Consider the following 27,223-nt stretch of genomic DNA (forward strand, 5'->3'; position numbering starts at 1 on the left):
CCCCCCCCCCCCGTTTTCTCATTTTGATTATGTTGCGATGCATTCTTCAAGCATATTAGTTCATTTCTGCACGAATCACGCATAACATTTGTTCCGTTTTGAAACTAGTTTGCACCAAGAAGCAATAAAGAAACATTCTAGTTGTTAATGAGGTTCTTACATTTTAAATGCTGTTTCTGAAATGGAATGTCATAAAGAAAAATTGGTCATAGTTATGGCCTATAAAAAGATGAGCTAGTTCATCTCAGGAAATTATGTTTGAAAGCAGTGACTCTACTGAGTGTCTAAAAGGGAGGAAAATGGTTTCTGCTTGTTTCTCTCCAAAACTGAATCAAGCAGTATTAAAGTCAAGATAATTGAGAAGATTATAAAGAATATCTAATTGGGTTCACTCTAATTCATATTTTAAACTCAGATAAATTATGGGCCAGAGAAATTGCAGATAAGATGGTGAGATCATTGATTGTTCACGGCTTTTGAGAAACCCTAAAAGTACAGTTAATAATAGAAGTCTGGTAAATGTCTCAGTTTTCACAGATAGCATTAAGTCACTCTTGGGTGCTAGCATTTATTAATAATCAGTTAATCTTGTTGGGAGAGCAAAAAGTCTGTGAGTACTTGGGAAAGGAGAGCTGATTGCCTTAAACCAGCAGAGCTAGGGCTGGACGCAGTGCCTCACGCCTGCAATCCCAGCACTTCGGGAGGCGGAGGTGATAAGATTGCCTGAGCCCATGGTTTTGAGACCAGCCTGGGCAACATGGCGAGACCTCATTTCTACAATAAATAAAAAAAATAACTGGGTGTGGTGGTGCATGCCTGTAGTTCCAGCTACTTGGAAGGCTGAGGTGGAAAGATCATCTGAGCCCAGTGGGTCTGTTAGGGTATGAATAGGGTGAGGGTGGATGGAGAGAGGTTAGGGCTGCAGGGAGGCGCAGCACTGCCGGAGCCGGCAAGCCGGAGGTGTGCGCTGGCAACCCAGAGATCCGAGTAAATGCAAAGAATTGCAACACAGGTGAGAGAAGAAAAGATTTATTTCAGAAAGGTTCACCCCCCACAGACAAGGAGCAGGCACACACTCTAGGTGAATGTGGCGTTGTAGCCCCCCAAAGCCCTGACTTAAATCCTTTTCCTTGGAGATGTTGCAATCAAGTAGACATGACTGATGTGACTTCCTTATTGACCACCTGTGGATGTCTTGGAGAACCTGTGACACAGAGACCCATTAATGTCCGCCCACATTATCATAGCCCCTAGAGAAGCGTGACAAGGATTCTGATGCTCCTGCACCTTTATGACATTCCTTAGAGCTCATGGAGGGTGCACCTCTCCTTATCTCCTAGGCATTCCCAGTGGGTAGCTTCAGGGGATCCTTGGCTTTCCTGTAGATAGTGCCCAATTTACTGGGAGATTGAATCCCCACCTGCTCCCCCTCAGAGCGGTCACAGCTTTTGTAATTACAAGTTTTGTGACTGTTTTGTGACTTGCCCAGTGCATGATGTCTTGGACCTTGTAAATTCCCTTTACTCTAGGTAAGCTTGATTGCTGCTATGAGATATCTCTGATACCTGGCACCAGGAAGTCTGTTTCTGAAAAGACAAAATCGTCAAAGTTAATTTTTCCTAAAGTGTTCATTTCTCCAAAAGCATAGCTTCTACTTTTTCATCATTGTGTCAGGATTTAAGAACAAGATGAAAAATGGCTTTCCACTCTCAGTCTGTCCTTTCAGGGTCGAGGCTATGGTAGCCAGGAGCATGCCACTGTACTCCAGCCTGGGTGACAGAGTGAGACCGATTCAAAAAAAAAAAAAAGTCAGCAGAGCTTCAATGAGAAAAAGCCAGGTGACACAAATCATACTTCCTTTTGTTACAAATTTACTAGACTGGGGGTGAATGGAGGATTACTGGACAGAAATCTAGGTTTCTTGAGGACACTGAACATACTCTGTGTTTCTATCCTAGTAGACAGAAGAGATCAATGTATATTGGATAAGGTGTAGTTAGGTGGATTTATATCCATGCAGATTACCAAATCCAAAATGTTGATTAATGGGTTGATGTCAACTTGGAGAGACGTTTTTAGAGATCTGCTACAGGGCTCTGGTCTTGCCCTAACTCTTATTAACAACTGTAAATATGTAAGAAGCATGCTTCTCAAGTTAAATGCACTCAAACTGTGTAGTGGTAATTAGCCAGCGTGTTTGATGTTGGGATTCAAAGAGTTTTTAAAGGCTGAAATAATAGGTCAAAACTGACAGATATAAATTTACTAGGGGTGATTAAATTTATAAAAGCTCAATTGTGCATGTTTGAGATGAGGAAGACCTGGCTTGATAAAAGTGGTTCTAGGGTGTAATGTTCCATTTACAAATGGAAAATGGTGTCTGGATTGAGGGAAGGTAGTGTCTTCATCTAAAGTGAGATAATTTGTGACTGCCATTTGCTAGCTGTGTGAATTAGGCAAGCTCTTTATGTCTCATTGGCTCCATTTTCTCAGTGATAAATTGTGAAGATAAGAAAACTCAATATAAGATTAATACAGGAATTGATGCCCAGCAATATCATAGGCTGCTTTGTAGACTAATTAGGTCTTTTAATCAAAGTGGACAGATGAAGGTAAGTGGCCAAATATTACCATTACCGTGTTAAAAAGGAGTTTCTGAATTGAGTAGTGACCTGAACTATTATTTCCGTAACTCTGAGTGCTGAAAATGCGTTTATTCTTTTTGTGGTGTAAAAATGATGTTTATAAAGCACATTCTTGAAAGGCGCAGCTAAAGTGCCTTGACATGCTGTTTGTTTATGGAGAGATTTTCATTTCATGGAGCTCATAAACCTCGGTCATTTTCATGGTAATCACGAACTCCTCATGAGAAAATGTATAACTTTAAGGCCTTGTGAAAAAATAATGAAATGTCCTAGGGAACAAGATTATAGAACTGAGGCAAGAACTTTTTCAGGGAGATGTATGGTTTAGAGGACTGTTTCTAATCTGTTTACTTACATTTATTTTCATTGCATTTCATGTATTGTTCATTCTGCTCTGGAAAAAAGGATCAGGATTATTAGCATACAGTTTGGCCAAAGACAGCAAGGTAAAACATTCTTGAACATATTTATGACTTAGCTACTTGTGGACTGAGACTTTTCCATTCTGATTTCATCCCTACTGGGTTATTCTTGACAGTTTTCCCCATCTGCCCCTCAGCTCCCAGCAGATATCTCAGCTTTCTACTTCCCAGAGAAAACGGAGGTACTCTGAGGTTTTTATGTGTTACTTCCTCCATCTTAAAAGAATTTTTAAAAATATCTTTCTCAAACGTTCGCTTCTCTTCTCACAGAAGGAACTTTCTAAGGTGGACTTTTTTACTATGCTTTTTATTATCCCTTGGCCAGTCAGCCCCTTCTCAATGGCTTGTTCGGGCTCCTCGGCTAATTCTTTTCCCTTCTGGTTGCAGACATTTTTCATTCTCCTTTATGCTGTGGGAAGAGGGGATAAGAAACAAAACAACAAAACCTACCCTCTGCTATTCCACCCTGTCACTCTGAGCAACAGCTTCCTCAAAAGAATAACCCATTTCATGACGTGTTCATTCCTGTTACTCCATGTAGTTTCTACACCTTCTGCCTCACCACACTTTTAAAAATGTTACAAACCACCCATTTAAAGTGTTCAAGTCAATAATTTTTAGTGTTTTAAGAGTTGGGCATCCATCAGTCTAATAAACACTAACCACCAATTCAGGTAACCTTTCCTTAATTACTTGTCCTTTACCTTTCCTTTTGCATTTGTCACTCTTGACTCTGTAAGCTGATATCCCTTGATTTCTTATGCTATTAAGTATGCAAATTCCTCTACCTCTTCAGCCATTCTTTCCCTTTCTCCCCTGGTGATTCTCAGCCCCAAATGGGTAAATCATAAACATATTCAAGTCTGATTTACCTTGCTGTCCTTGGTCGAGCTCTCTCCTTTGCTAATGCTTCTTGCTACGAATTCATCAGAGTTCTGTCCCCAGGCCGCTTCTACTTTCACTTTCCATCCCTCCATTGGTCAACATGACTTTATAATTGCCACCTCTGGCTACATGGATCCCAAGCAGAGGTGTTCTTTCCAGATTTCAGCAGGCCTATTTACCTGATAGATATTTCCACAAAAGTGTCTTACAGGTTCTTCCAACCTGATATTTGTAGAACAGAATTGTCCTTTTCCTCCCCCTCACCCAAACCAGCTCTTTTTCTTCTCATCTTTTTTTTTTTTTCTATCACCCTTCTCTGTCAGTCAAACTTGAAATCATCTTTTTCCATTCTTTGCCCCACAACCAGTTATGACACCTCCTCCCTATTTTCCCACTGCCCTTGTGTGGGGATATGCCTGTATTAGGCATCCCTTGAAATGCTGCCACCGTCTTCGAACTGGGCTTCTTTGTGCATGCTTCCAAACAGTCCCTACCTCATTTCTCTCTCCCCCCTTACCATGCTTTCTCATTTTTCATGACTCTTAACCATTCCCTGGCAAACATTTACATATCTGTTTCTCTTTGTCTCTCCCACTAGAATGTAAGCTTTATGAAGCAAAGACCTTGCCTGTCTTGTTCCCTGTTGTGCCATTGAGGCCTGAGGGCTCATAGAAAATGCTCAGCAAATGTTTGAATGAAAAAAATACATGGTCGATGTATCTTAAAGTAACAATTTTCAGCTAGCATACCCTGAATGAGTTGCTAAGAGATGCTAATCTGTTGATTCCCTCAGCCTCTACCCACTAGATGCCAGTAGCAGCTCCCCAGTTGTATAACCAGAAGTGTCTCCAGACATTGCCACGTGTCCTCCAGGGGGGCAAAATTGCCCCTGGTTGAAAACCACTGCTGTGCAGCAGGGAGAATGAACAAATACAGTTTTGTGTACCGATAGGGATGAATCCACAAACTTAATATTGAGCAGAAGAAAGCAGATGTAAAAGGGTGGTACCCTATCATTGCACGGTCCTTCCAAAATGGAAAACCAGTGGAGATAGAGGTCGGTATATTAGTTATCTCTAAGGGAGTAGTGAATTGGACAGGAATGAAGAGAGCTTCTGGGATATTGGCACTGTTGGCGTTTCTCAACTGAATAGTGTTACACAGGTGTGTTTACTTTGTGAAAATCAGTCAGACACTTATAATTAGTGCACTTTTCTTTATGGATGCTATAACTCAACTCACAATGTTTTTATTTGTAAAACCACTACCCACACATCAGCAAATATTCCCTGACTGTTGAGGGATTCTGATCTAGAGGAGAAAAGGATATTTTATTATTATTGTTTTTATTTTTTATTTTGAATCGTGGTCTCACTCTGTCAACCAGGCTGGAGTACAGTGGCACACTCACAGCCACTGCAGCCTTGACCTGATGGGCACAGGGGATCCTTCTGCCTCAGCCTTTCAAGTAGCTGGAACCACAGGCTTGTGCCACCATACCTGGCTAATTTTGTGATTTATTGTAGAGATGAGGTCTTGCCATGTTGCTCAGGCTGGTCTGAACCCCTGAGCTCAGGCAGTCTACTCGTCTCTGCCTCCCAAAGTGCTCGAATTCCAGGCATGAGCTACCGCACCTGGCCTCTTTTAGAGCTTTAAAAAGAAGGATTTAATCAAGGTTTACAAATTGCATTTGCTTGCTAGGCCTCTTTAACCATTTTAAATCTAAGGCAGTCTGTCCCATCTTTTTGTTTTTTCATAACATTGACTTTTTTGAAGAAACCAGGTGAATTGTCTAGTAGAGTATCCCACTTTCTGAACATGACTAATAGTTTCCTTGTGTTAACTTGCTCTTCTACCTCAGTAAACTACAGTTGCTACAGACACATGATTGTTTATCCAATATTTTATATTCAACCACAGTCATTTTTCTTTTTACTATGCAAATTACCCTGAATTTTTCCTGTGGGCATCCATCATGCCGACTCCTGTGTCTTCTGATAAACTTTGATAAGTCTGCATACATCCCAGGCTGGTTCCTAGCCCAGACTGAAAAGAGGCCCGCTTCCTTTTAGGGTAATAGTGTTGAAAAGTTACAATTTGGACACTAGACGTTGAAAGAACAGGCTGAGAGTCATTTTTCATCTTGTTCTTAAACCCTGACACAATTAAGAGAAAGTAGAAGCTATGTGTTTGGAGAAATGCATACTTTAGGTAAAATTAACTTTGTCGACTGTGTTCTTTCAGAAGCACTGACTTCCTGATGCCAGAGGTATCTCACAGTGGCAATCAAGCTTGCCTGGAGTAAAGGGAACTTACAAGGCCCAAGACATCATGCATTGGGCAAGGATTGTAAAAGTCACAAAACTTGTAATTACAAAAGTTATGACTGCTCAGAGGGGGAGCAGGTCGGGACTTAACATTCCAGCAAATTGAGCACTATCTACAGGGAAGCCAAGGATCCCCCCAGGCTACCTACTGGGAATGCATAGGAGATAAGGAGAGGTGCGCCCTCCATTATCTCTAAGGAATGTCCTTCGGGAAGGTGCAGGAGCATTAGAATCCTTGTCACACCCTTCTCTAGGTGCTGTGATAATATGGGCAGACATTAGTGGGTCTCTGTGTCACAGGATCTCCAAGACATCCGCAGGTGGTTAATTAGGAAGTCACAGCAGTCACATCTACCTGATTGCAACATCTCCAAGGGAAAGGATTTAGGGGCTACAGGGTTGCACCCATCTAGAGTGTAGGTCTGTTCCCTGCCTGTGGGGAGCGAACTTTTCTTAAATAAATCTTATCTTCTTTCACCTCTTTGTGTGTTGAATTCTTTGCATTACTCAGATCTCTGGGTTGGCAGTGCACACCTCCGACATGCTGGCTCTGGCTCTGGCGGTGCTGGGCCTCTCTCTCCATCCACCCAATCCATGCCCTAATGGACGTGTTCCTTTTTATAGGAGTGTCGTTGCTTCTTGGTGCTTGAAACAGACAGAATTGGGATATATATGTTTATATTTGAAACCATGATCTATTTTGACATTTTCAGTTACAGTATTAACATTTAATTTTTAAACATTTAATTTTTGTGCATGTATATTTTTGTTTCCTGTGCAGTGAAAATCTTGGTTCCTAACATCATTAACATTTACATATTTGCTTTATCCCACAGTGCACAAAAAATTGTTTGAAAATTGCAATATTAATGCTACCACTAACAGTGCATTAGTGAAGTTTAAGATTTCTTTGCAGTTCTCTGTCTGTAGAATATATCTTACTAAGTATGTAACAAGACCAGAAATTACTTGAAATAATAATCTGTGTGGTTATGTTGCCCATTTGGTGTATAATGGGTTTATTTTGAGTTTTGGGATTTGCTTTTTTTTTTTTTTTTTTTTTTAGTTGAGTCTATAAATGTGTTAAATAGTTATGTGACTTGATAATCCAAGTTGTAAAAGTACTCAGGAGCCAACTTGGAAAAAGCTCCCAGTGGCCACTTTGGAATAATTTGAGCAATACAATAAATAATGGTATTATTGGACTATGACCCAGGGAATAAAATAAATCCCCATAAGTCTATACTAAAATAAATAAATGGAAGAGAAGAAACAAATCTTTTTTTTTTTCTCAAATCAGAATCTCACTCTGTCACCCAGGCTGGAGTGCAGTGGCACGCTCACAGCCACCGCAGCCTTGACCTGTTGGACTCAAGTGATCCTTCTGCCTCAGCCTTCCAAATAGCTGGAACTACAGGCGTGCACCACCACACCCAACTAATTTTTATGATTTATTGTAGAGACGAGGTCTTACCAAGTTGCCCAGACTGGTCTGGAACCCGTGGGCCCTGGCAGTCCTCTTGCCTCAGCCTCCCAAAGCACTGGGATTATAGTCCTGAGCCACTGCGCCCGGCTAGGAACAAATCTTACAAGAGAATTCCAAATAATAAATATTGAAGGAGTGAAGGAAATAGAAACTCACTGTTAGAACATCACAATAATAATTGTTGTAGTCAAGATCCTTAGATAAATGCTAAAATTAGTAGGTGAAACTGTAAGAAGGGACAGGTATTTGCATAGTATTTTGCATCATAAAATATTTCCCCAAAACTATGTACTTAAGGACTGTGGTGGTTTTAACATAGGTTCACAAATTCTTTGTTACTTCTCCCTTCAGAAGGCAAAGCTGAACTTGGTGGCTCAGTCTGTAATCCCAGCGCTTTGGGAGGCCGAGGTGAGTAGATTGCTTGAGCCCGTGGGTTCGAGACCCACCCGGGCACTTGACGAGCCATCATCTCTACAATAAACCAAAAATTAGCAGGGCATGGTAGCACGAGGCTGGAGTTCCGGCTACTTGGAAGGCTGAGGTAGAAGGATCACTGGAGCCCAGCAGGTCAAGGCTGTGGCGGCTGGGAGCGTGCAGCTGCACTCCAGTCTGGGCAACAGAGTGAGACTTCAACTCAAAAAAAAAAAAAAAAAAAGGCAAAAGCTTAATTGAGTGTGGCTGGACCTCATGACTTGCTTCTTAGAAAGAGAAGACAGGAGGGGGAAAATAGTAACTTACAGTGATCATGGTTAACAGCAGTGATAAGTCATTTGATATCACCTGCCACCAATATCATTATTGGCTAATGTTATCCCAAAGTGAATTTTTTAGTTTGGATGAATGTGCCATGGTTGTGGGAGATGTTAACAGGAAGGAAGCTGATTGAAGGGTCTGGGCAAACACTCATGTACTATCTTTATGACTCTTCTGCAAATCTATAATTATTTTAAAATAAAAGCTTTTATTAAAAGTGGAAGCTATATAAAAAGATATACTCAGAGAAGTCTTGTACTTACCCTTGTGCCTTCTATCCTTTTCCTTCCCATTCCCTATTGATAATCATTTTTTAAATTAGTTTTTTTGTTGGTTTTGGGTTTTTGTTTGTTTGTTTGTTTGTTTGTTTTTGAGTTGGAGTCTCACTCGGTCACCCAGACTGGAGTGCAGTGGCTGCACCCGGCCACCGCAGCCTCGACCCGCTGGGCTCCGGCAATCCTTCCGCCTCAGCCTTCCAAGTATCTGGAACTACAGGTGCGCGCTACCACGCCCGGCTAATTTTTGATTTATTGTAGAGATGAAGTCTCGCCAAGTTGCCCAGGTGGGTCTCGAACCCACGGGCTCAGGCAATCCACTTACCTCAGCCTCCCAAGGTGCAGGATTACGTTTTTTTAAGACAGGGTCTCTGTCACCCAGGCTGGAGTGCAGTGGCACAATCCTGGCTTATTGCAGCCTCGACCTCCTTCACTCAAGTGGTCTTCCTGCCTCTGCCTCCCGAGTAGCTGGGACTACAGACATATGCTACCATACCTGGCTAATTTTTGCATTTTTTTGTAGAGAAAATGTTGGCTGGTCTCAAATTTCTAGTCTCAAGCAATTTTCTACCTCAGTCCCCCAAAGTGCTGGGATTACAGGTGTGAGCCACCGCACTCAGCTTTAAGTTCATTGTTAAAAGTAGGAATGTCTATTCTTCCCCTTCTTTTCTTACAGAGATGCTAACCTACAGTGTACACTAGACTTTGCCCTGGTCCTGGAAGTGTCTCCATCCAATACCTAAGGATCTTTCTCATTCTTTTTCATATATTGCTGCAGGTTATGCCGTTGTGCTCATGTACCATATTTTATTCAACCAGTCCCCTGTTGATAGACATTTGGGTTGCCATTATAAATAATACTGCAGTGAATAATCATGTGCCTGTGTTGTTTCCCGGTTGTGACGGTATTCTCAGAATGGGTTGCTAGCAGTGGGATTGCTAGGTCAGAGAGCAAATGCATGTGGAATTTTGTCAGATGTTGCCAACTTGCCCTCTGTGGCAGTTGTACCATTTTGTGCTCTCACCAGCAATATATGAGATCTCCTTCTTCTTGCCAGCAGAGTAAATTGTCAAACGTTTGGATTTTTGCCAATCCGATAGGTGAGAAATATATCTCAGTTTGATACCTGTATATGAGCCAGTCATATTTTCTGAGGCTTTAATTAACTGGTCTCTCCTCCCTCCCCACCAGCATTGCCCAGTTTAATCATTCACACAAAAAACGTAAATTATTCGTTCAAGCAGATTGCTTTCTTGGGTACTTAATTCTTCCTCTTGGAGAATTCCTTTAGAGCTGCCAGGTGCAAGAGGGTGGAGAGTCCTCAGCCCTGCCCTGTCACCTTCCCCACCAGAAACCAAGGCGGGTACACAGATCAGGCTAGGTTTCCAGATGAGCTGGGGACATGCCCAGAACCGACCTCAAAACTGCCGTTTTCTCACCAGCCAGACTAACCTGGCCGCCGCCAGCTCTATTGGAGCCTTTTTGCTGCCCTGTTTGAAAATTTCTGTTGTCTCTGATCTCGTTTACACACAACTTACGTACTACAGTAGCCTCAAGATGGGATCCTTATTTTTGTTTTCTTTTCTTCTCTCAACATGGAGCTTTTGGAGAATCTCTTTATCCTAAACGAGAGAGAGAGAGGAGGATGAGGAAGCAAGAGCAGTGGAGAGGAGCTCCGTCGCCCACAAGGCACCTCCTGCCCACTCCCAGGCGCCGCCTCCCACCCTTGGTCCATATCACTCAGTTCAGTGACTTGTGTGATGTGGATTAACCCAGGGCCTTGGCTTTTCTAAGTAAAAGTGTCTAAGAGGAAAGCAAATAAACTAAAAAGGGGGAAATCTGATTGTGTGCTGGATGGAAGAGATGGGCAATTTTGGAGCATAAATCTTTGTAGAGGACTGAGCAGGCCCAGGGTTTTTACTGAAGAGTGGAATCCAGACCAGCGTTGGAGAACTGAACCAGGGAAGAAAGGCTAGAGGGAAAGTGAGATGTGCTTTAGTTCCTTCCAAAATTGTGTCAAATAGGTTTTACCCTTTAGACTCAAGAGAAGGGGAAGAAATACTCTTCCTTTTAAATTATCATGAAATATGAGACCTTGCGGTATGTGTTAAATTGGCTTTGGAGGTTAGCCTGGGCTTCTAACTGGCAATCAATGGTGTAGTTTCTGCAGGAAATTTTGATCCAAAATCAGGTACAATCTGTGGTTGTGGATTGCTTAGAATGATTAGGATTGCTTACAGTGTGGGGTATCCATTTCCATTGTTTCTTCTTTTTCTCTTTCTCTTAGGATCCTAACATTTTCAGAGAGCCTTTTGGAAAGAACAAGTCGACTTCAATAAATGAAGGAGAATAAAGAAAATTCAAGCCCCTCAGTAACTTCTGCAAACCTGGACCACACAAAACCATGTTGGTACTGGGATAAGAAAGACTTGGCTCATACACCCTCACAACTCGAAGGGCTTGATCCAGCCACCGAGGCCCGGTACCGCCGAGAAGGGGCTCGGTTCATCTTCGATGTGGGCACACGTTTGGGGCTGTATCCTGACTCCTTGGAATCTTATAGATAGACTCCACCACCACCACCAAGAATTAAATTAGATTCTGTAAACAAAATCTATGGTAATTTCTCTGTACCGGATCAAGTCTTAAATATCTTTGTTTAGCTGGGTTTGGTGGCTCAGTCTGTAATCCCACGCTTTGGGAGGTTGAGATGAGTGGATTGCCTAAGCCCGTGGGTTCGAGACCCGCCTGGGCAACTTGGCGAGACCTCATCTCTACAATAGATCAAAAAATTAGCTGCGCGTGGTAGCGCACGCCTATAGTTCCAGCTACTTGGAAGGCCGAGGCGGAAGGATTGCCGGAGCCCAGTCTGGGCGACAGAGTGAGACTCCAACTCAAAAAAAAAAAAAAAAAAATATATATATATATATATATTTGTTTAAACATTGTTTCTGATTACCCTGGCTCTTGGGGTGGGGGATTGTAGACTTAGCAATTGAGCAAGTAGCCACTCAGGGGAAAATAGGCACCCCCTAAAATCAAAGTTAAAGTGTTTCCAAAGACTTGTTAAAAGCGTAAAACTTGAACTTGCTGATTCTTGTGCCAGAATTCTGACACCCTAAGATTCCCATCTCTGCTTTGCCACTGATGGTTTACCACTGATTTTGTTGTTGTTGTTTGTGTTTATTGTTTTCTGCATTTAACTAAGAATATAACCTGTAAGAGTTTTTGGCTACAATCCTTAACTAGAACAACAGACACTATGATACCCTGGCAACTGGAATAATTTATTTTCATCGCTTTTATATGTTTCATTCCTTCAAGCAATTCCCAAGATATGTAAGTGTTTGAATTTCATTGTAATTCTCTGTCACTTATTATTTTTGCATAATCTGATGGACTAATTATAGTCTCTCTTTTTACCTTATTTTCCAGCAAGTATTTATTGTTATGTGTCGCATATGCTATGTATGCAAAATCAAGCTTGAACTTTGTTTATTCCAATTAACCATGTTCAAATCTTTTTTCATTTAGGCCAGTATGGACCACAGTCATATTGGCCTTTGTATGAAAGCTTACTTCCTTGTTATTTTTCCCAAGATAAATTTCAGTTTATAATTGAGACCAAACAAAAACCCAGAAAGCAAAATGGAACAGAAATTCTCTCTACCTTATCTCCCGTTCTTCAGCTGTACCTTGAACCTGCGCTGTGTCTTATTCTCTAGGGAGATCTGCACAGGGAACCTGCTTCAAGTAGCTTCAGTCTAGGACAGGTTATGTGATGTGTAGGACATGTGCGGGAAGTGAGGCCTCCAGGGAGGTATAGATAGAGCTGTGGCACTCAACAGGAGATAAATTGCATCTTGTAGGGAGCAGGGAAAGTGCTGGAGAGAAGGTCCCAACAGGAAATTAAGCCTTGAATGTATGTAGGGTGTGGACACGTTGAGATGGGCTAGGTCGGTGGTCCAACGACGGCAGCGTGAGCAGAGGCAGGGGAACGCATGCAGCTCGTTGTCAGCTCAACCGGGAGCTTCATTTGTCAGGAGAGGAATGATGAAACCTTGGGTGGAAAGGTAAACCGAGTCAGGCCATGGTGAGCCTTGAATGCCAGACTATGGAAATTTGACTTTAGTGGGTGTGAACAGTGAAAGAGACTTCATGAAGATGATGACAGAATTGAACTTAACAGGAAGATGGTTCTATCTGTTTTGGTTTTTGTTTGGAGCTTTTTTGCTAAGAGCCTACTTAGATGTGAACATGTCTGCAATAATTTATGAAGTTCTTGAAGAAGAAGGCCATGTCAGTATCAGTTTTGTGCCCCTGGCAGAGTGTCTGGCATCCAGGGTGATCAGGATCATGTGAGGAGAGTGCCCACTGGAGTGGGCAGAGGAAGCTGAAGACAGAGCAGTTTGGACCTCACTACTGGAGGGACTCAGCTGGGCTTGAGGAACTGGGGAGCTGGAGAACCGTGTCTTAGTCTGTTCTGGCTGCTACAACGGAACACCTTAGACTTGTTCTTCGCGGTTCTGGAGGCTGGGAGGTCCGATACTGAGGCACTGGCAGATCGATCCCTGCTCTAGGGAGGAGCCACTCCTCCTAGAGGGGCGCCTCTTGCTGCGTCCTCACATGGCCAAAGGGAAGAACACACTCCCTTGGGCCTCGTGTCTAAGGGCTCTGCTCCCATCTGTGAGGGGATCACCTCGCAAAGGCCCCACCTCTTAATGCACCACATTGGGAATTAGGTCTCAACATATGAATTAGGACACAAACATTTAGACCGTAGCAGAGAGGAAAGCAGTGTGGGCAGTGGTTTGAGGATTGGTTTGAGGATTCCACAGACCTGGGTTTAGCTGTGCTGCTTTTTCTATAGCAAAGCATATTGTTCAGGGAGTTCTCATTCAGACTGGAATATAAGAAGAAATTCTTTTCTGTGACTTTTTCCCTTTTGGGCATTTTTTTGGTTTACATGACATTTTCTTAAGAAAATTAAAAATTAAATTAATTTATGAAGCCAGACTTGGAGGGGTTGTGTATATAAAATTTCCTTCAAGCTGTTAGAGTTTCTGAGTGTTTGCGAATGAGAAAGAAGGTAGGGGAACAGGGGAGACAGGTTCATTGTGAAGGCCAGAATTCCTTGTGTCTGATTCTGTGTGATCTTTATAACAAAAATCAAGAACTTCTGTCTCCCTTTTAGGTGACAGGAGCGTGTTGTCTATTTCTGGCTGGGAAAGTAGAAGAAACACCAAAAAAATGTAAAGATATCATCAAGACAGCCCGTAGTTTATTAAATGATGTACAATTTGGCCAGTTTGGAGATGACCCAAAGGTAAGAACTGTAACTTCAAGTCCTGGTTCCTCATGGTTTCTGATATGATTCCATATGTTGATAGTAGCTGTGGCCTGTGTCTGCTAGTCCCTTGTGTTCCTAAGAGGGCTTTGAGTAGGTGGCACTCCATGCTTCTGTAAGCAGGAGGAAGGAGATCGTGTAGCCTACGCTTAACAGTGCTTCTTCATGGGCCCTGCATGTCTCACACTTCATGGGCAATAGCACATTTCATGGATATGAGCAAAACCCTCTTGTTGCTGTCAGCATGCCACTTCTGAGGTTCAGCAGTGACAACTGGGTCATGTCTCTAGCTGGCTTCTGGGTCACAGAGAAGTACATATGCTCTGCGTACTTGCATATATGCCTCCGTGTGTCTTTTGCTCCTAAGACCATCAGAGGGTATTGACAGTCGTAGCATTTTCATGCACCCAGAGTTTGATACTCAGACCACCTGTCCTGTCCCTTCCCCACCAGCCCTGACAGTGCCAGCAAATGCTCTGTAGTTATACACACGCTTTCAATGTGTGCTAACCATACCACTTTCAGGGACCGGTGGAGTTTTCCTTCACCCCCACTCTCATCATGGTTCCCCATTGTAAACCTTGTAATACCTGTTCATTATCCTTGATAGCACTCATCAAAGCTCGTAATTAGATTTTTTTTTTGAGTCAGAGTCTCACATTTGTCTTGCCATGTTATTTGGAATAATAAATTATTATAGAATCATGTCCAAATCCTGTGAGTGCAGTAGCGTGTTCATGGCCACCACAGCCTCAACCTGCTGGGCTCAGGCGATCCTTCTGCCTCAGCATTCCAGTTAGCTAGAACCACAGGCACGTGCCACTATGCCTGGCTGATTTTTTTGATTTATTGTAAAGATGAAGTCTCACCAAGTTCCTCAGGCTGGCCTCAGTTCCCCTGGACTCAGGCAGTCCTCTCACCTCTGCCTCCCAAAGTGCTGGGATTACAGGCTTGAGCCACCGTGCCTGGCATTAGACTTTTTAAAGTCCTTATTTTTCAGAGCACTTTTAGGTTTGTAGAAAAAATGATTGGAAGAAATAGAGATTTCCCTTGTACTCCCTGTCCCCCACACATGCATAGCCTCCGCTATTACCAATACCCCCTACCCCTCCAAGGGCAGGGCATTTATTATAGTTGATGCAACCTCCATTGATGTATCATTGGTCCCCCAGAGTCTAGTCTTCACTTTTAGGGCTCATTCTTGCTGTCGTACATTTTATAGGTTTGGACAAATGTATAGGTAGACATGTATCCACCATTGTGGTACCATGTAGTGTATTTTCACCACCCTTAACATCCTCTGTGCTCTGCCTGTTCACCCCTCTCTTTCCCAACCCCAGCAACCACTGATCCTTTCTGTCTCCAGTTTTGCCTTTTCCAGAATGTCATAGAGTTGGAGTCATATAGTATATAGCCTTTGCAGACTGGCTTCTTTCGCCAGTCCTGCACATGTAAGTTTTCATTAGCAGATTTTTATCAAATGGTCATTCACATAACTCTCTCCACTTCTCAGCTGTAAGATCATGAGAGCAAAGACTATGACTTTTTCGTCTAGTGCCTAGTACAGTGGCAGGATAGAGTAGGCATCAGTAGGTGCTTGGGAATAACGGCAAATACATGTTATGGGGAGAGCTCAAACCTGTAGTAGAGCACAGTGAAGGTGATGAAGCTCAGCCTCCATGGTTTTGTTTTTCTCATTAGCTGGTATCATCTCACAGTAGTTATCCTTCTCTTGCCAAGCACTGTTTATATATGTGTATATACAACATATGGTCGTTTTCTTCATTGCTTTGAGGAGTTAACAGGGGCCCAGGACAATTTGTGCACATTGTGGTTGTGATTAACACTACTACTTTGTAAGATGTGTTGTCATTGTAGCTAACTTTTTCTCTTGAACTTAATTATAAATTCATTAACCTATGTGTAAAAATTTGAACCTGTTAGAACTCTAATTACAGTCATCAAAAGTGCAATTTTATAAAAATGATTTGCCATCAAATGATGTTTTTGATACGCGTGGGTATTTGACTTTTTCTGAGTCGTGAAACTCTGTGTCCTGATGTGACTAGTTCAATTATAGGGACATGCTATGCTTCAGTCAGGTCTTGGTCATAGGAGCAGATGAGCTGTATGCCCCATTTTGCTGGTGAGCTGTGGTTAAGAATAAGGCATCGCGGGCTGGGCTCGGTGGCTCAGCCAGTAATCCCAGTGCTTTGGGAGGCCAAGGTGAGTGGATTACCTGAGCTTGCGGGTTCGAGACCCTCCTGGGCAACTTGGCAAGACCTCATCTCTACAATAAATCAAAAAAATTAACTGGGCGTGGTAGCACGTGCCTGTGGTTCCAGCTACTTGGAAGGCTGAGGCGGAAGGATCGCCGGAGCCCAGCAGGTCAAGGCTGCGGTGGCTGGGAGCGGCCACTGCACTCCAGTCTGGGTGACAGAGTGAGACTCCAACTCAAAAAAAAAAAAGAATAAGAATAAAGCATTGCACAGACCTGGGACCACAGCAGGGCCAGGGCTTGTGCTAGTTCAGAGTGCCTTAGAGAAGTCCCACTTCTCTTTCAGCCTCCACCCCTGTATCATCAAATCAGGAAGAAAGACCACGGCAAGGCACAGTGAAGGAGAAATTCCTGCAGCTCTGGGGCCCCAGGAAATAGGACAAGGGAGATTGCCGTGCCATGAGATCTGGGGGCCGGGGCTCTGCAGCCCACCTGCTTCCTCCCAGTCATGTGCAGTCTCCCCAGACAGGATTTAGGGAGTAGGGGCCAAAGGGCGACACCCTGGATCTGGGCACAGTGATGAAGACATTGTGGAAGGTGTTTTCCTTGGCTCAGAGGAGGACAGTTTCTTGGGGAGACAGTGTAAATACTTTGGTCTTTGCTCTCATGGATTTTATAGTTGAGTGACAGAAGGAATTTTAATCAGATAATTACATCAATAACTATTTTGTTGTGAGTGTGGTAAGTGCTATAAAAGATCAGTTACAGGTGCTATGACCATTCCACCGAGACACCCAGACAAGTCCCCCACGTAAGGACCGGGCTGCGGGAAAGCTTCCCTGAGGCGTAATGTTTACAGAAGACCTGTAATTACCCCCATTAATTGAATATTTGAAAGGCAGAGGGAGGGCAGGCCTTGGATTATCCTGTAACACTCCATGAACTACAGCCTGAAAGCCGATTGGCACACTTGGTGAAAAGAGTTGTTTCTAAATTTAGAGGAAATGTTGAAACTTCTGGGAAACTAGTGGTGACAGTGACAGTAACAGGCAAAAAAAGGCAGACGTTTTTTATACTGTGAACATTTCTAAGATTTTAAAACGCTTAAAAGCTTTCATGAGAAAATGCTTGGGAAACTAGGGTTGAACGACGTTTGTCTTGCCATGTTATTTGGAATCATAAATTATTGTAGAATCATCTCCGAATCCTGTGAAATAATGCCATGCTATACTTCTAAATGAAAGCCAGTTACTCATGTGTCTGCTCTTCCTGGAATTAATGGGTTTATGCAACTGTTGATGGAATTTTCAGTCCTCTGCAAAGTCTTTGATGCCAAACAAGTAGTTCTCTCTCTAATTGTTCTTCCTGCACAGAGTGTCTCGGTTGTGTCTTACGTTGTCTTGTAGTGCTGGGTACAATCAGGCTGTACAGAGGGTTGAATCAAGTACCTATTTGGGAACATTAACTAATTAGAGCATATAATAAAAGAGGACATTCCATCTACAGTAGCAAGAGTAAAACAAAACATCAAGGACAAATCTTGTGGGGTAGGGTGGGAGGGCTTTAAAACTAAAGAACTGAAAATACTTTAATAAATACATTTTTGATAGGGAGATTCTGTATTGTTAGAATCTTCATTTTCCCTAGTTATTCTGTAAATTCAGTGCATTCCCAATGGATATGTCATTAGCTTTGATGTTTTTGTAGACGGCTACTAAATAAAATGGTACTAAAATTTGGGTGAGGGAGACATGCAAAACAAGAAACTTGTGGGAGGGGGGAGCGATAGTGGAGCTACTGTATTTCTTCCAAACCCCTTTGGCCCTAGGAGAGTAGACAGATCAGTCAATGAGCAGAAAGGGTTTTGTGTGTGTATGCATGCGTGCCTCATCTAGGATGTGATTTAAGTAACACATTACATAAAATAGAAAATGATAACTTAGTAACTGATGTTGGGACAGTTTATTTCAAATGAATGAAAGATTTAAGCACAAAATTTATTTTCCCCTATTCACATACATACAATATGTGTGCATGTGTATACAGGGGGAAACCCCCGAAAAAAAAACATAACTTATTTAAGAAAAGTGTATTCTTTCTTGTTTAAGCTTTAGTCGCCTTCAAAGTCCTCTCCATTGGATGCACTACACCTACCAAGACACTTTTTCCGCCGCTTAAGACGGTTTTTGAACTCATCCGTCTTGATGTGTTTTAGTGCTTCTGCTGTTTTTTCACTTCTTCCACCTCAGCAAAAAGTTTCCTTTTGTGGACTTTTTTTTAATCCAGGGAAATAAAACAAAAGTCACTTGGGGCAATATTGGGTGAATAGGAAGGGGTGGGTCATGGGGTTCATGCTGGTTGTGGTCAAAAAACTGCTGAAAACTCAGCACAGTGTGGGCAGATGTGCTCATAAATCACCCATCATGAAAGGGGCAAGCATGTTGAAAGAATCTAAAAAAAAAGACAATTCACTGAAGCTGAACGAAGGCTCTCACAGCAATACTATTAATAGCTGGTACGTGGATGCTGATGGGTTCCTAGAACACTTACCTATCAGGAGAAACCTGTACTACAAGGGGCCTGCCCTCCAAAAAAAATATAATTTTTTGGTCCCCCCTTGTGTATACACATGCATACACCCACAAACACACACTGGTACAGCTCACTATGTTGAAGCTGGCTATATAATCTCTTCCTTGCTTAAGGTTTTCAAGGAACATTCCTGAGGGATTGCATTTTTTTAAATGTGAGTCTTGAAAGAAACTACAATTCAATTAAGTAATCAATTAAATAATCTGTTAAATAGTCTGTTTTGTAAAGGGAGACTCATGTATGTATTGAAAGTGCTAACATTTCTAAGGATCGTTTTGTTGCCAGGTTTTTTGCGTGTGTGTGTTTTGGTTTGGGGTTTTTTTTGGAGTCAGAGTCTCACTCTGTCACCCAGGCTGAAGTGCAGTGGCACACCCATGGTTACCAGCCTCAACCTGCTGGGCTCAGGTGATCTTTCCATTTCAGCCTTCTAAGTAGCTGGAACTATGGGCTTGTGTCACTACACCTGGCTAATTTTTTTTATTCATTGAAGAGACGAGGTTTTGCCAAGTTGACCAGGCTGGTCTCAAGCCCCTGGACTCAGGCAATCCTCTCGCCTCCCAAAGTGCTGGGATTACAGGTGTGAGCCACCATGCCTAGCTCAGTATTTTTTTGTTAGCTCTGATTGTTTTGTCTTCCTCCTTTGAGATCTTTTCAGAGTCTCTCATGTTAAAAGCCTGAGTGGGAAAGAAGAGAAAGGAAATGGAAATATAACATGAAGAGATAATAAGCAGGAAAGCTCACTTTTATAAAGGAGTTTGAGACCCATGGTTGTAATTGCTATCCCCATGGTTTTTTTTGCTTGTTTTCTAGGAGGAAGTCATGGTTCTGGAGAGAATCTTGCTGCAGACCATCAAGTTCGACCTCCAGGTGGAACATCCCTACCAGTTCCTACTCAAATATGCTAAACAACTCAAAGGTAAGAAACGGCTTTTAAACAGAACTTCTTTATTATGAAATCCAGCCCTTATAATTTGATGACACTCAGATGATGCTTTTCAGAAGAGAAAATCAGAAAGGTTGATGTGTCAAGTCCCCAGGACATAGCTTGCTCAGACAGTTCTGTCTTGTAGCCGTTAATGCTGCTTCCTTTCATGCATGAACAGGTTCTGTCATCCACTTCCAAGTGATACGAGAGGCAGGAAGATGAGTCAGAATGTCTAAAATAGACTAATAAAATCCACCTTGGAGCCAGGTTTCCCATAAATAGTGACTCAGCATAGGTCATGTGGAAAAAGAACAGAGGTGGGACGTGGACCCATGTCATTTGTCCTCATGTCCCAGGCAAGGGCTCTTCCATGCGTTGGAGTGATACTGAGTACCCAGTAGGCTTTAGTAGGTACTTGTTGCTTCTTGTGAATTTTTTTCTCTATTACTGTTTACTTTTTTCCCCCATTTCTAGGTGATAAAAACAAAATTCAGAAGTTGGTTCAAATGGCATGGACATTTGTAAATGACAGGTACACATGTTCAAATGTTGATTTAATTAGAGCGTTTCAAAACAGGCAGAGACCGAGTCCAACATGAGACACTAGAAGAGGCTTTGACAGGATACTTAGAGCCCTTTTCGTTCTGCAGAAACATCCTTAGCACAGTGCTTTAGAGCCTTGCTGCTCTCAGCAGTCAGGAATCCATAAGGCATCACAGTGAGGACAGAAGCCTATGAGTGTGGTGCTGTTGGCCCTGCCTCCAGCAGGCAGGGAAGCATCTCATGTTTGACCTCCCAGGAAATTTCATCTGAAGAAACAGTTCTGTGGCTAGGATCCCAGCAGTTTAAAGAACATAAACCATTTTGATTTATGCTTCATGAAGTATCAAATTCTGAATGTATGAGAAATCTCAATCTTTAAGGAACAGATACTTTATTAACTGTGGTTAAAGTCATTTATGTGGGTACCTTCAGAAGACTAAAGATTTACTTTTTTAAATGTCTGTTTCTCTTTTAATCAAGTGTAGGAGAGAGTGAGCAAATTAACAGTTAGATGTGGTACCTCATCTCCATGTATCGGTTTAATCACAAATGTTGGATCATACAATTTTTAAGTCATCTTTTTTTTCTTGTTGAACTAGTCTCTGCACCACCTTGTCACTGCAGTGGGAGCCAGAGATCATAGCAGTAGCAGTGATGTATCTCGCAGGACGTTTGTGCAAATTTGAAATACAAGAATGGACCTCCAAGCCCATGTACAGGAGATGGTGGGAGCAGTTTGTTCAAGATGTCCCAGTTGACGTTTTAGAAGGTACCAGGCGTGCTGAGCTTTCTTGTGAGAGTGTTTACATTATTCTTCCCTGTGAACTCTTGAGTCCCAAGCATGGATTTTCCCATATAGGCATTGTGTAAGCAATCTTTCAGAAGCACCGTTATTTAAATGATGTGACATGGCTTTCACTTCGTCCAAGCACGTAGTTTTGGTGAACTAAAAACACACACACAAGATGGCATGAGTTGCACCTGTGACTCCTGCTTCTTGGTCCTGGTAGGGGAATCAGAACTGACTGTTTCTGGGGGTAGAATTTCATTGAAAACCTCAGCTTATGGTAAGTCCATTGTTGCCTGTCGTCTAGACATCTGCCACCAAATCCTGGATCTTTACTCCCAAGGAAAACAACAGATGCCTCATCACACCCCTCATCAGCTGCAGCAGCCTCCATCCCTTCAGCCTGCGCCGCAAGTGCCACAAGTCCAACAGCCACAGCCGTCGCCAGGCTCCGAACCACCCCAGCCCCAGCAGAAGGACTCCCAGCCGTCAGCCCCGCAGCAGCCGCAGGCGCCACCACCCAAGAAGCCGTCGCCACAGCCCAGTCCTCCCCGGCAGGTGAAGCGAGCCGTGGTGAGTGGGCCATGACGGCCCCGGGCACAGTGGGCCCTCTGGTGGCAGCACCACGCGTGAGCGCCTTCCCCGTTTCTGAGGGACCGCACCGAAGCAGGGGCGACTTGCCCAGACTCAGGTCTGACTGGGCCGATGTGCTCCAAGAGAGGTGTTTTCTGAGAGCCAGGAGGGTCTGTCCTTGTGCTCCAGCCTCCACTGCTGGGTCACCTCCGCCAGGGATCTGAAACCTGTCGGGGTGTAGTTTCACGCCCTGGCATTGCATTGAGTGTTGCGCACCTGTAGCCAGCTGGCCATGAAGGGTGGACTGCTTGCTTCCCCCTCAGGGTCCCAAACCCCTGAGCACTGACAGCTGGGAGAGTCGTCTCTTCACTTCTCTCCGTTGGTGTTCAGGTCTTAGGCAACACAGGGCATTTGTAAAAGTTTCTGGGAGGAGGAGCACAGATCTGTTCTCCCCACGGTGGCTGCCTGGCCAGTGGAGGAGGCCGTTTTTTGTAACACGGTGCCCAAAGGACACCACTGGGGCAAACATGCACGTCAGCAGACGCTGGGGATCAAACGTAGGGAGCTGCAGTGGAGGCCTGGCACAGAGTGTTACTCGGAGCTCACTGTTGAGAAAGCAAATCCTGCTGCCTGGTCTGATCCGGGAAGGGAGGGGGGCGGTGAGGAGCTGGCTGGGGCGTGGCTCCCTGCACGTTTCGTCCAAGATCTTCTGCCAGTGACTCTGTGGAATCCACTTTTTCCTCACCATACCCAGTTGTTTGTCTTCTTTCGTAACAGGTTGTTTCTCCCAAAGAAGAGAACAAAGCAACAGGTAATTTCCTGTTCTGATGTTTTATTTTTCAGTTGTCTGTGTCTCCATGCAAAACCTTAAATATCTTTAATTCTTAGCCAACGTTGTTGCCTTTCAGATGTAGGTTGGCCTTAGAATTTCACCTAAGATTCCATCAGAAACTCCCCCTGTCTGCCAGCAGAGTGCATCATCTTCTCCTTCATCTTACTGTGTCTTAGACTGTGCTCTGCGAAGGGTGTCAATACAGAAAACTGTTATTGGCGGTAAAAATGTACTCAGAACCATATATAAAAGTATATTTATGGATGTAGGAGAACAGTTGCAACAGTGTTTCTCTTAGAGATGAGTCGTACCCATCAAGAGCAGCAAGAACTCAGGGTCTCGGGAGTCCCCCAGCAGCGAGAAGGGGAAGTGGGGTGGGTTTATGCAGGCCAGGCCTCTTTTATACACACACTGGGGGCTCACATTTCTGGAGCCCAAAGTTAGTTCAATTGTGTCTATATTGGAAATAAAGGGAAGGAGTGAGCAAAACCGGAATGATCAGAGAACAGGAAATTGGGAATGTTTTGTCTCTGTCAGTCCACCTGGCGTACTGAACTCTTTGAACCGTGTTTACTTATTTCTGGTTCTTTGTTTAGTTCTTAGTTCCAAGTTATGCTAAAGCTACTTCTTTTTCTTTTTTTATTTCCAGTATCTTTAGGGGAATGATGAGTTCAGTACAGGTGAATTTTTTTTAGTTCCAAATTGACAGGCATTAAATGTGAGACACAAAAGTGGGCTACGCCCCATGCCACGTGCCGTGTGCAGTTGAGACGAGCTGAGTGCAGGTTTGTGGGAGAGGCAGGAAACAAGCCACGTGTGACCTTGAAGGAGGGTTGCCTCGGAGCAGCTGGAGCGGAGGGGCCGAAGACTCAGGACACAAGGAAGCCGGGGAATCGAGAGTTGGGGGACGCAGAGAGGAGGCCTCCCGGAATGTGGAAGAGTCGAAAGCTTTCGATAGACTGAAAATGTAGGTTAGAGCTAGATCATAGAGACTGCCTGGGGGAGTGTGGATTTTGCAGAGCCAGGAGAAGCCATCAGAGACCTAGCAGGGGAATGGCAGCGTCCAAATTCACTTGAGAACACATCCCCTGGCAGCTGTAAATAGGACAGATGCTTGGGAATGGTGAGACGTGTCCAGGCCCCAAAGTGAGACATGGGAGTCAGCTGTGTGCTAGCCGTGAGGTCAGAAAAGTGGGGTCCCCCAGCCTCAGAGGGCGGCAGGCACCCGAGATTGGCCACTCCAGTTGCCACGTGCCAAAGCGCGAGACACAGTCCACACCAGATGTTTAAGTTTGTAAGAAAAGAGAATATAAATGTCTCATTAATAAAGTTGTATATCAGTGGCCTGTGGAAGTAAAACTTTTGATCTATCAGGTTAAATACAATACTATTCGTTTCAACTCTTTACTTTTCACATGGCTCCTGGAAAGTGTAGAATTGCACACTCGGGGCTCTCCTGGCGTTGCCGTGGGGCGGCCCTGGGCTAGACAGCTCAGCTGGTGGCTGTGGGGAGGGAGGGAGAGGAGGCGCCTGAGAGCCATGCCAGTCACAGGAGACAGGGAGAAGGCGGAGTGTGCGGTGCTGGGGGAGGGTCGAGGGACGGAGGCTGGAATGCACGTTTATAGTTGTCAACTTGGGGGCGCTGGTGTCTGCGGAAGAGCGAAAAGAGAGAGGAGGCCCCGGGACCTTGAACTCAGCCTGTGATTAAGATGCAGGAAAGCAAGAGAAAGTGTCGCTGGTGCCGAAGAAGATGCAGACCCAAGTGGCGGCACAACAGGACCAGGTGCGTGTCAGGAAGAAAGCGCCTCCACCTGAGAGTAGACGGAAGGACGGCGTTCTCCGATTGTCCGTGCACACACTCTGCCTTCTTACGCAGGGGACATTGGACTTCCTGTGACTGGGCTAGGAGGCCTGGCGCTGTCTTTGTGGATGCTGGTTACATTTCACTGCCTGACCCTGAAGGGTGAACTGTCCCACCATCCGATGGGTCCCACCTGTACTTCGTGTGCAACACCATCTTCCTCCCGCCGGCACGCCAGCCTCCAGGATGCTGCTGACATGCTGCTTCCCACACGCGGCCCACAGGGCAGCAGTGTCTGTGAGAGAGTAGCTCAGTACATTGAGAACAAGCAGGGGGAGATCATCTTGTGCGCACCGGGTGATGTGACAGTGCTGCTCAGGCCTTTCTGCGAGTCCCCTGTGCCAGTAAGGGCTCCAGATGGATCATTTTGATAACAGGGACGTTGCTTTGCTGTCCTCACATTGCTGAAAGGGCTTGGACTTGGCGAAGTGGCCCCTGGGGCAGCTTCGGGAGGGATGTGGAAAACGGCAGCCTGTGAGCGGCCACCTGTGAGGTGCTGTCTTGGAGGGGACGGTATTTGTTATCATCATAGGATTAGTGGAACTTTCTCAAGTCCTTTAAAGCCTTGGTCATATCTGTTCTTTTTCTCCCAAAGAAATCTCCGCCAGTATGCTTTCTTTTTTATGTTTCTTGACGACATGCTTATTCACATGAAGAGGTGTGAGCGGTTTTTTAATCCACTTTTTCTTTTTAGAACCACCACCGCCTAAAATCCCCAAAATTGAGACCACTCACCCACCATTGCCTCCGGCCCACCCACCTCCAGGTAAGCTGCTCTTGCCTCCACATGACACGCAGGTCCTGGGTGCTTAGAGAGGGGAGACTGGAACAGGATTTTGGAAGTCAGCCGTGAGCAAGGCTCTTTCCACAACTGCTCCCATTTTGACCAGGTGTCTTGAGGCCGTTGTACGTTGTAAGCACGTCTAAACATTCTCTGACCTCAAAGATCCAGAATCGCTACGCTGCGCGGCATGGTCAGCTTCGAGTCATTTCAGGGCACTGAAACCTGCCAGATGACCGTGTATCAAGGTCCAGGCAGGGCTGTTCTAGGTGGTAGATGCCATTCCCTCACACTGGCTTCCTGTTAGCAAGATGTCTCAGTGCGTGTGGGAGAATGAGCAATTGTGAGACACACAAGAGTAAATGAGAGAATGAAGTTTCCCGCGGGCACACGGTGAACCAGGAGACCTGTGTGATTGGAAATGGAGGAGAGAGTTGTAAGGAGTAGAACATTCTTTACCTGTGGCACCGTTTCAGAAGATGAAGCGCTAAGCTAGAGAAGGCTGGAGTGCTGTGTTTTCCGAAAAGTGGTAGACATTCCAGAGACTTCTGTGCCTCTGTCAGCTGCTCTCCATCTGCTGCGCTGTCGGCTGATGTGTGCGGCTCACCCTGTGGCTCAGGAAGTGGGCGTGCTGCAGACATGCACCGCGCATTAGGCTTGTTTCTAGCCACTCACGGTTGCTACACGCAGAGAGAGACCAGGCGTCATTTCCCACTTGGGGCCAGAAGCCCAGTTTCACGTGAACCTTGCCTGAACGTGCGTGCCCTTGCTCATTCCGTCCTGATAGGGCCTCTCCTCGGTGAGCACAGCGTCCCGGCTCCTGCAGGCCGGGCCTCCACCTGGGAGATGTGGGCCCAGGTACCTGCAGTCATCAGAGCTGGGCCGGTCACTGGGTTCCTCAGAGCTCCCAACCCTTGGGGTGCTGTAAAGCACAGGAAACTCCCACTGCAGATGGCTGGGGCGGGCCTGGGCTTGAGCGGGACTGGGAGCCAGAACAGCTGCTGAGAGCGCCAAGCCTCCAAAGGTGGAGGTGCTGTGAAGCTGGGCGGTGATGGGAAGAGAGGCCGAGATGGCGGGGGAGGCGTTGCGGTCAGCTCTAACGTTGGGGGTCAGTGCATGGGAGTTGGCTCAGGAGCGCTGGTGCAGAGCAGGAGTCGGGTACTGGGGAGAGGCCGCTCTGTGCTCCAGCTCAGTCACAAAGGCCAGAGCCGGGCACTGGTGGCTTGAAGAGGTCGCAGAGTTGCGAGAGTTGCCTCTTAAAGGTGGGGGAGCGGGTCCGTGGACCCAGGTGGCTGGAGGGACACACGGGAGGCACTACAGGGTGTCGGCACTTTTCTGCAGGCATCTCTTAGGCAGCTTCTAGAACCCCGGGGCACCTGGCCCTGACCTGGAGCCTCAGCAGAACCTCTAAGGTCAGGCGAGTCTGCCCTCGTGGTGTGCTGGTCCACACAGGGATCCCCATGGCCTCTCTGTCGCCCACCTAAAATCCTGCTCACCCTCACTTTGGTGAGATCAAATGGACGCGGCACCCGGTGTCCGCGTCTGCATACCCCGGATGCCATGCCGTGTGGGCCTAATCCAGGAGGCCGGGGGCAGGTGCCTGGGGAACCGGAAGCCCTCCTCACAGCCTCAGCGTCTGCTGCCTTGTGGTTCTGTGGAACCAGAAATTACGCTTCTGTGGTTTGCCTTCTGGGCGGCCTTGGGAAAGGACACACCCCGGGGGATCGGCTTCCCTTGGCGGCGTTTCCTGATGTCATTTTCCAGGGCCCGACCAAGGGGCCGCAGGCCCAAACGCGTCCGTGAGGCTCTGGAGGAAGGGAATGGGAGGGCCCGGGGCTGGGCGCAGTGGGAGGGGCCTGCGCCTACTGGGCTCGGGACGGCGGCGCCTGGCACAGGCTTGCTCGCGCACCCCCGGGAGGAAGCGCCGTCCTGAGCGCGGAGGGCGTGCCTGGCTTCTCTGTAGCCACACG

General features: G+C 45.2%; 1 protein-coding gene across 1 annotated transcript in view; it reads left to right on the forward strand.

Moving 5' to 3' along the window:
- The window catches only part of CCNK (cyclin K), a 27,030-nt gene extending 1,555 nt beyond the window's left edge, over positions 1-25,475 (forward strand). Inside the window, exons 3-12 of the mRNA XM_021707242.1 lie at positions 11,082-11,330; positions 12,052-12,133; positions 13,989-14,120; positions 19,762-19,867; positions 20,351-20,408; positions 21,019-21,188; positions 21,514-21,779; positions 22,557-22,590; positions 25,167-25,238; positions 25,363-25,475. Coding sequence (XP_021562917.1) covers positions 11,134-11,330; positions 12,052-12,133; positions 13,989-14,120; positions 19,762-19,867; positions 20,351-20,408; positions 21,019-21,188; positions 21,514-21,779; positions 22,557-22,590; positions 25,167-25,238; positions 25,363-25,475 — 1,230 coding nt within the window. The 5' untranslated portion in view covers positions 11,082-11,133. The remainder of the gene's footprint in view (positions 1-11,081; positions 11,331-12,051; positions 12,134-13,988; positions 14,121-19,761; positions 19,868-20,350; positions 20,409-21,018; positions 21,189-21,513; positions 21,780-22,556; positions 22,591-25,166; positions 25,239-25,362) is intronic.
- Positions 25,476-27,223: the final 1,748 nt, after the last annotated feature.

This window comes from Carlito syrichta, unplaced genomic scaffold (genome assembly GCF_000164805.1).
Source record: "Carlito syrichta isolate Samal-C Ts95f unplaced genomic scaffold, Tarsius_syrichta-2.0.1 Scaffold316469, whole genome shotgun sequence".
NCBI classification, from domain to species: Eukaryota; Metazoa; Chordata; class Mammalia; order Primates; family Tarsiidae; genus Carlito; species Carlito syrichta.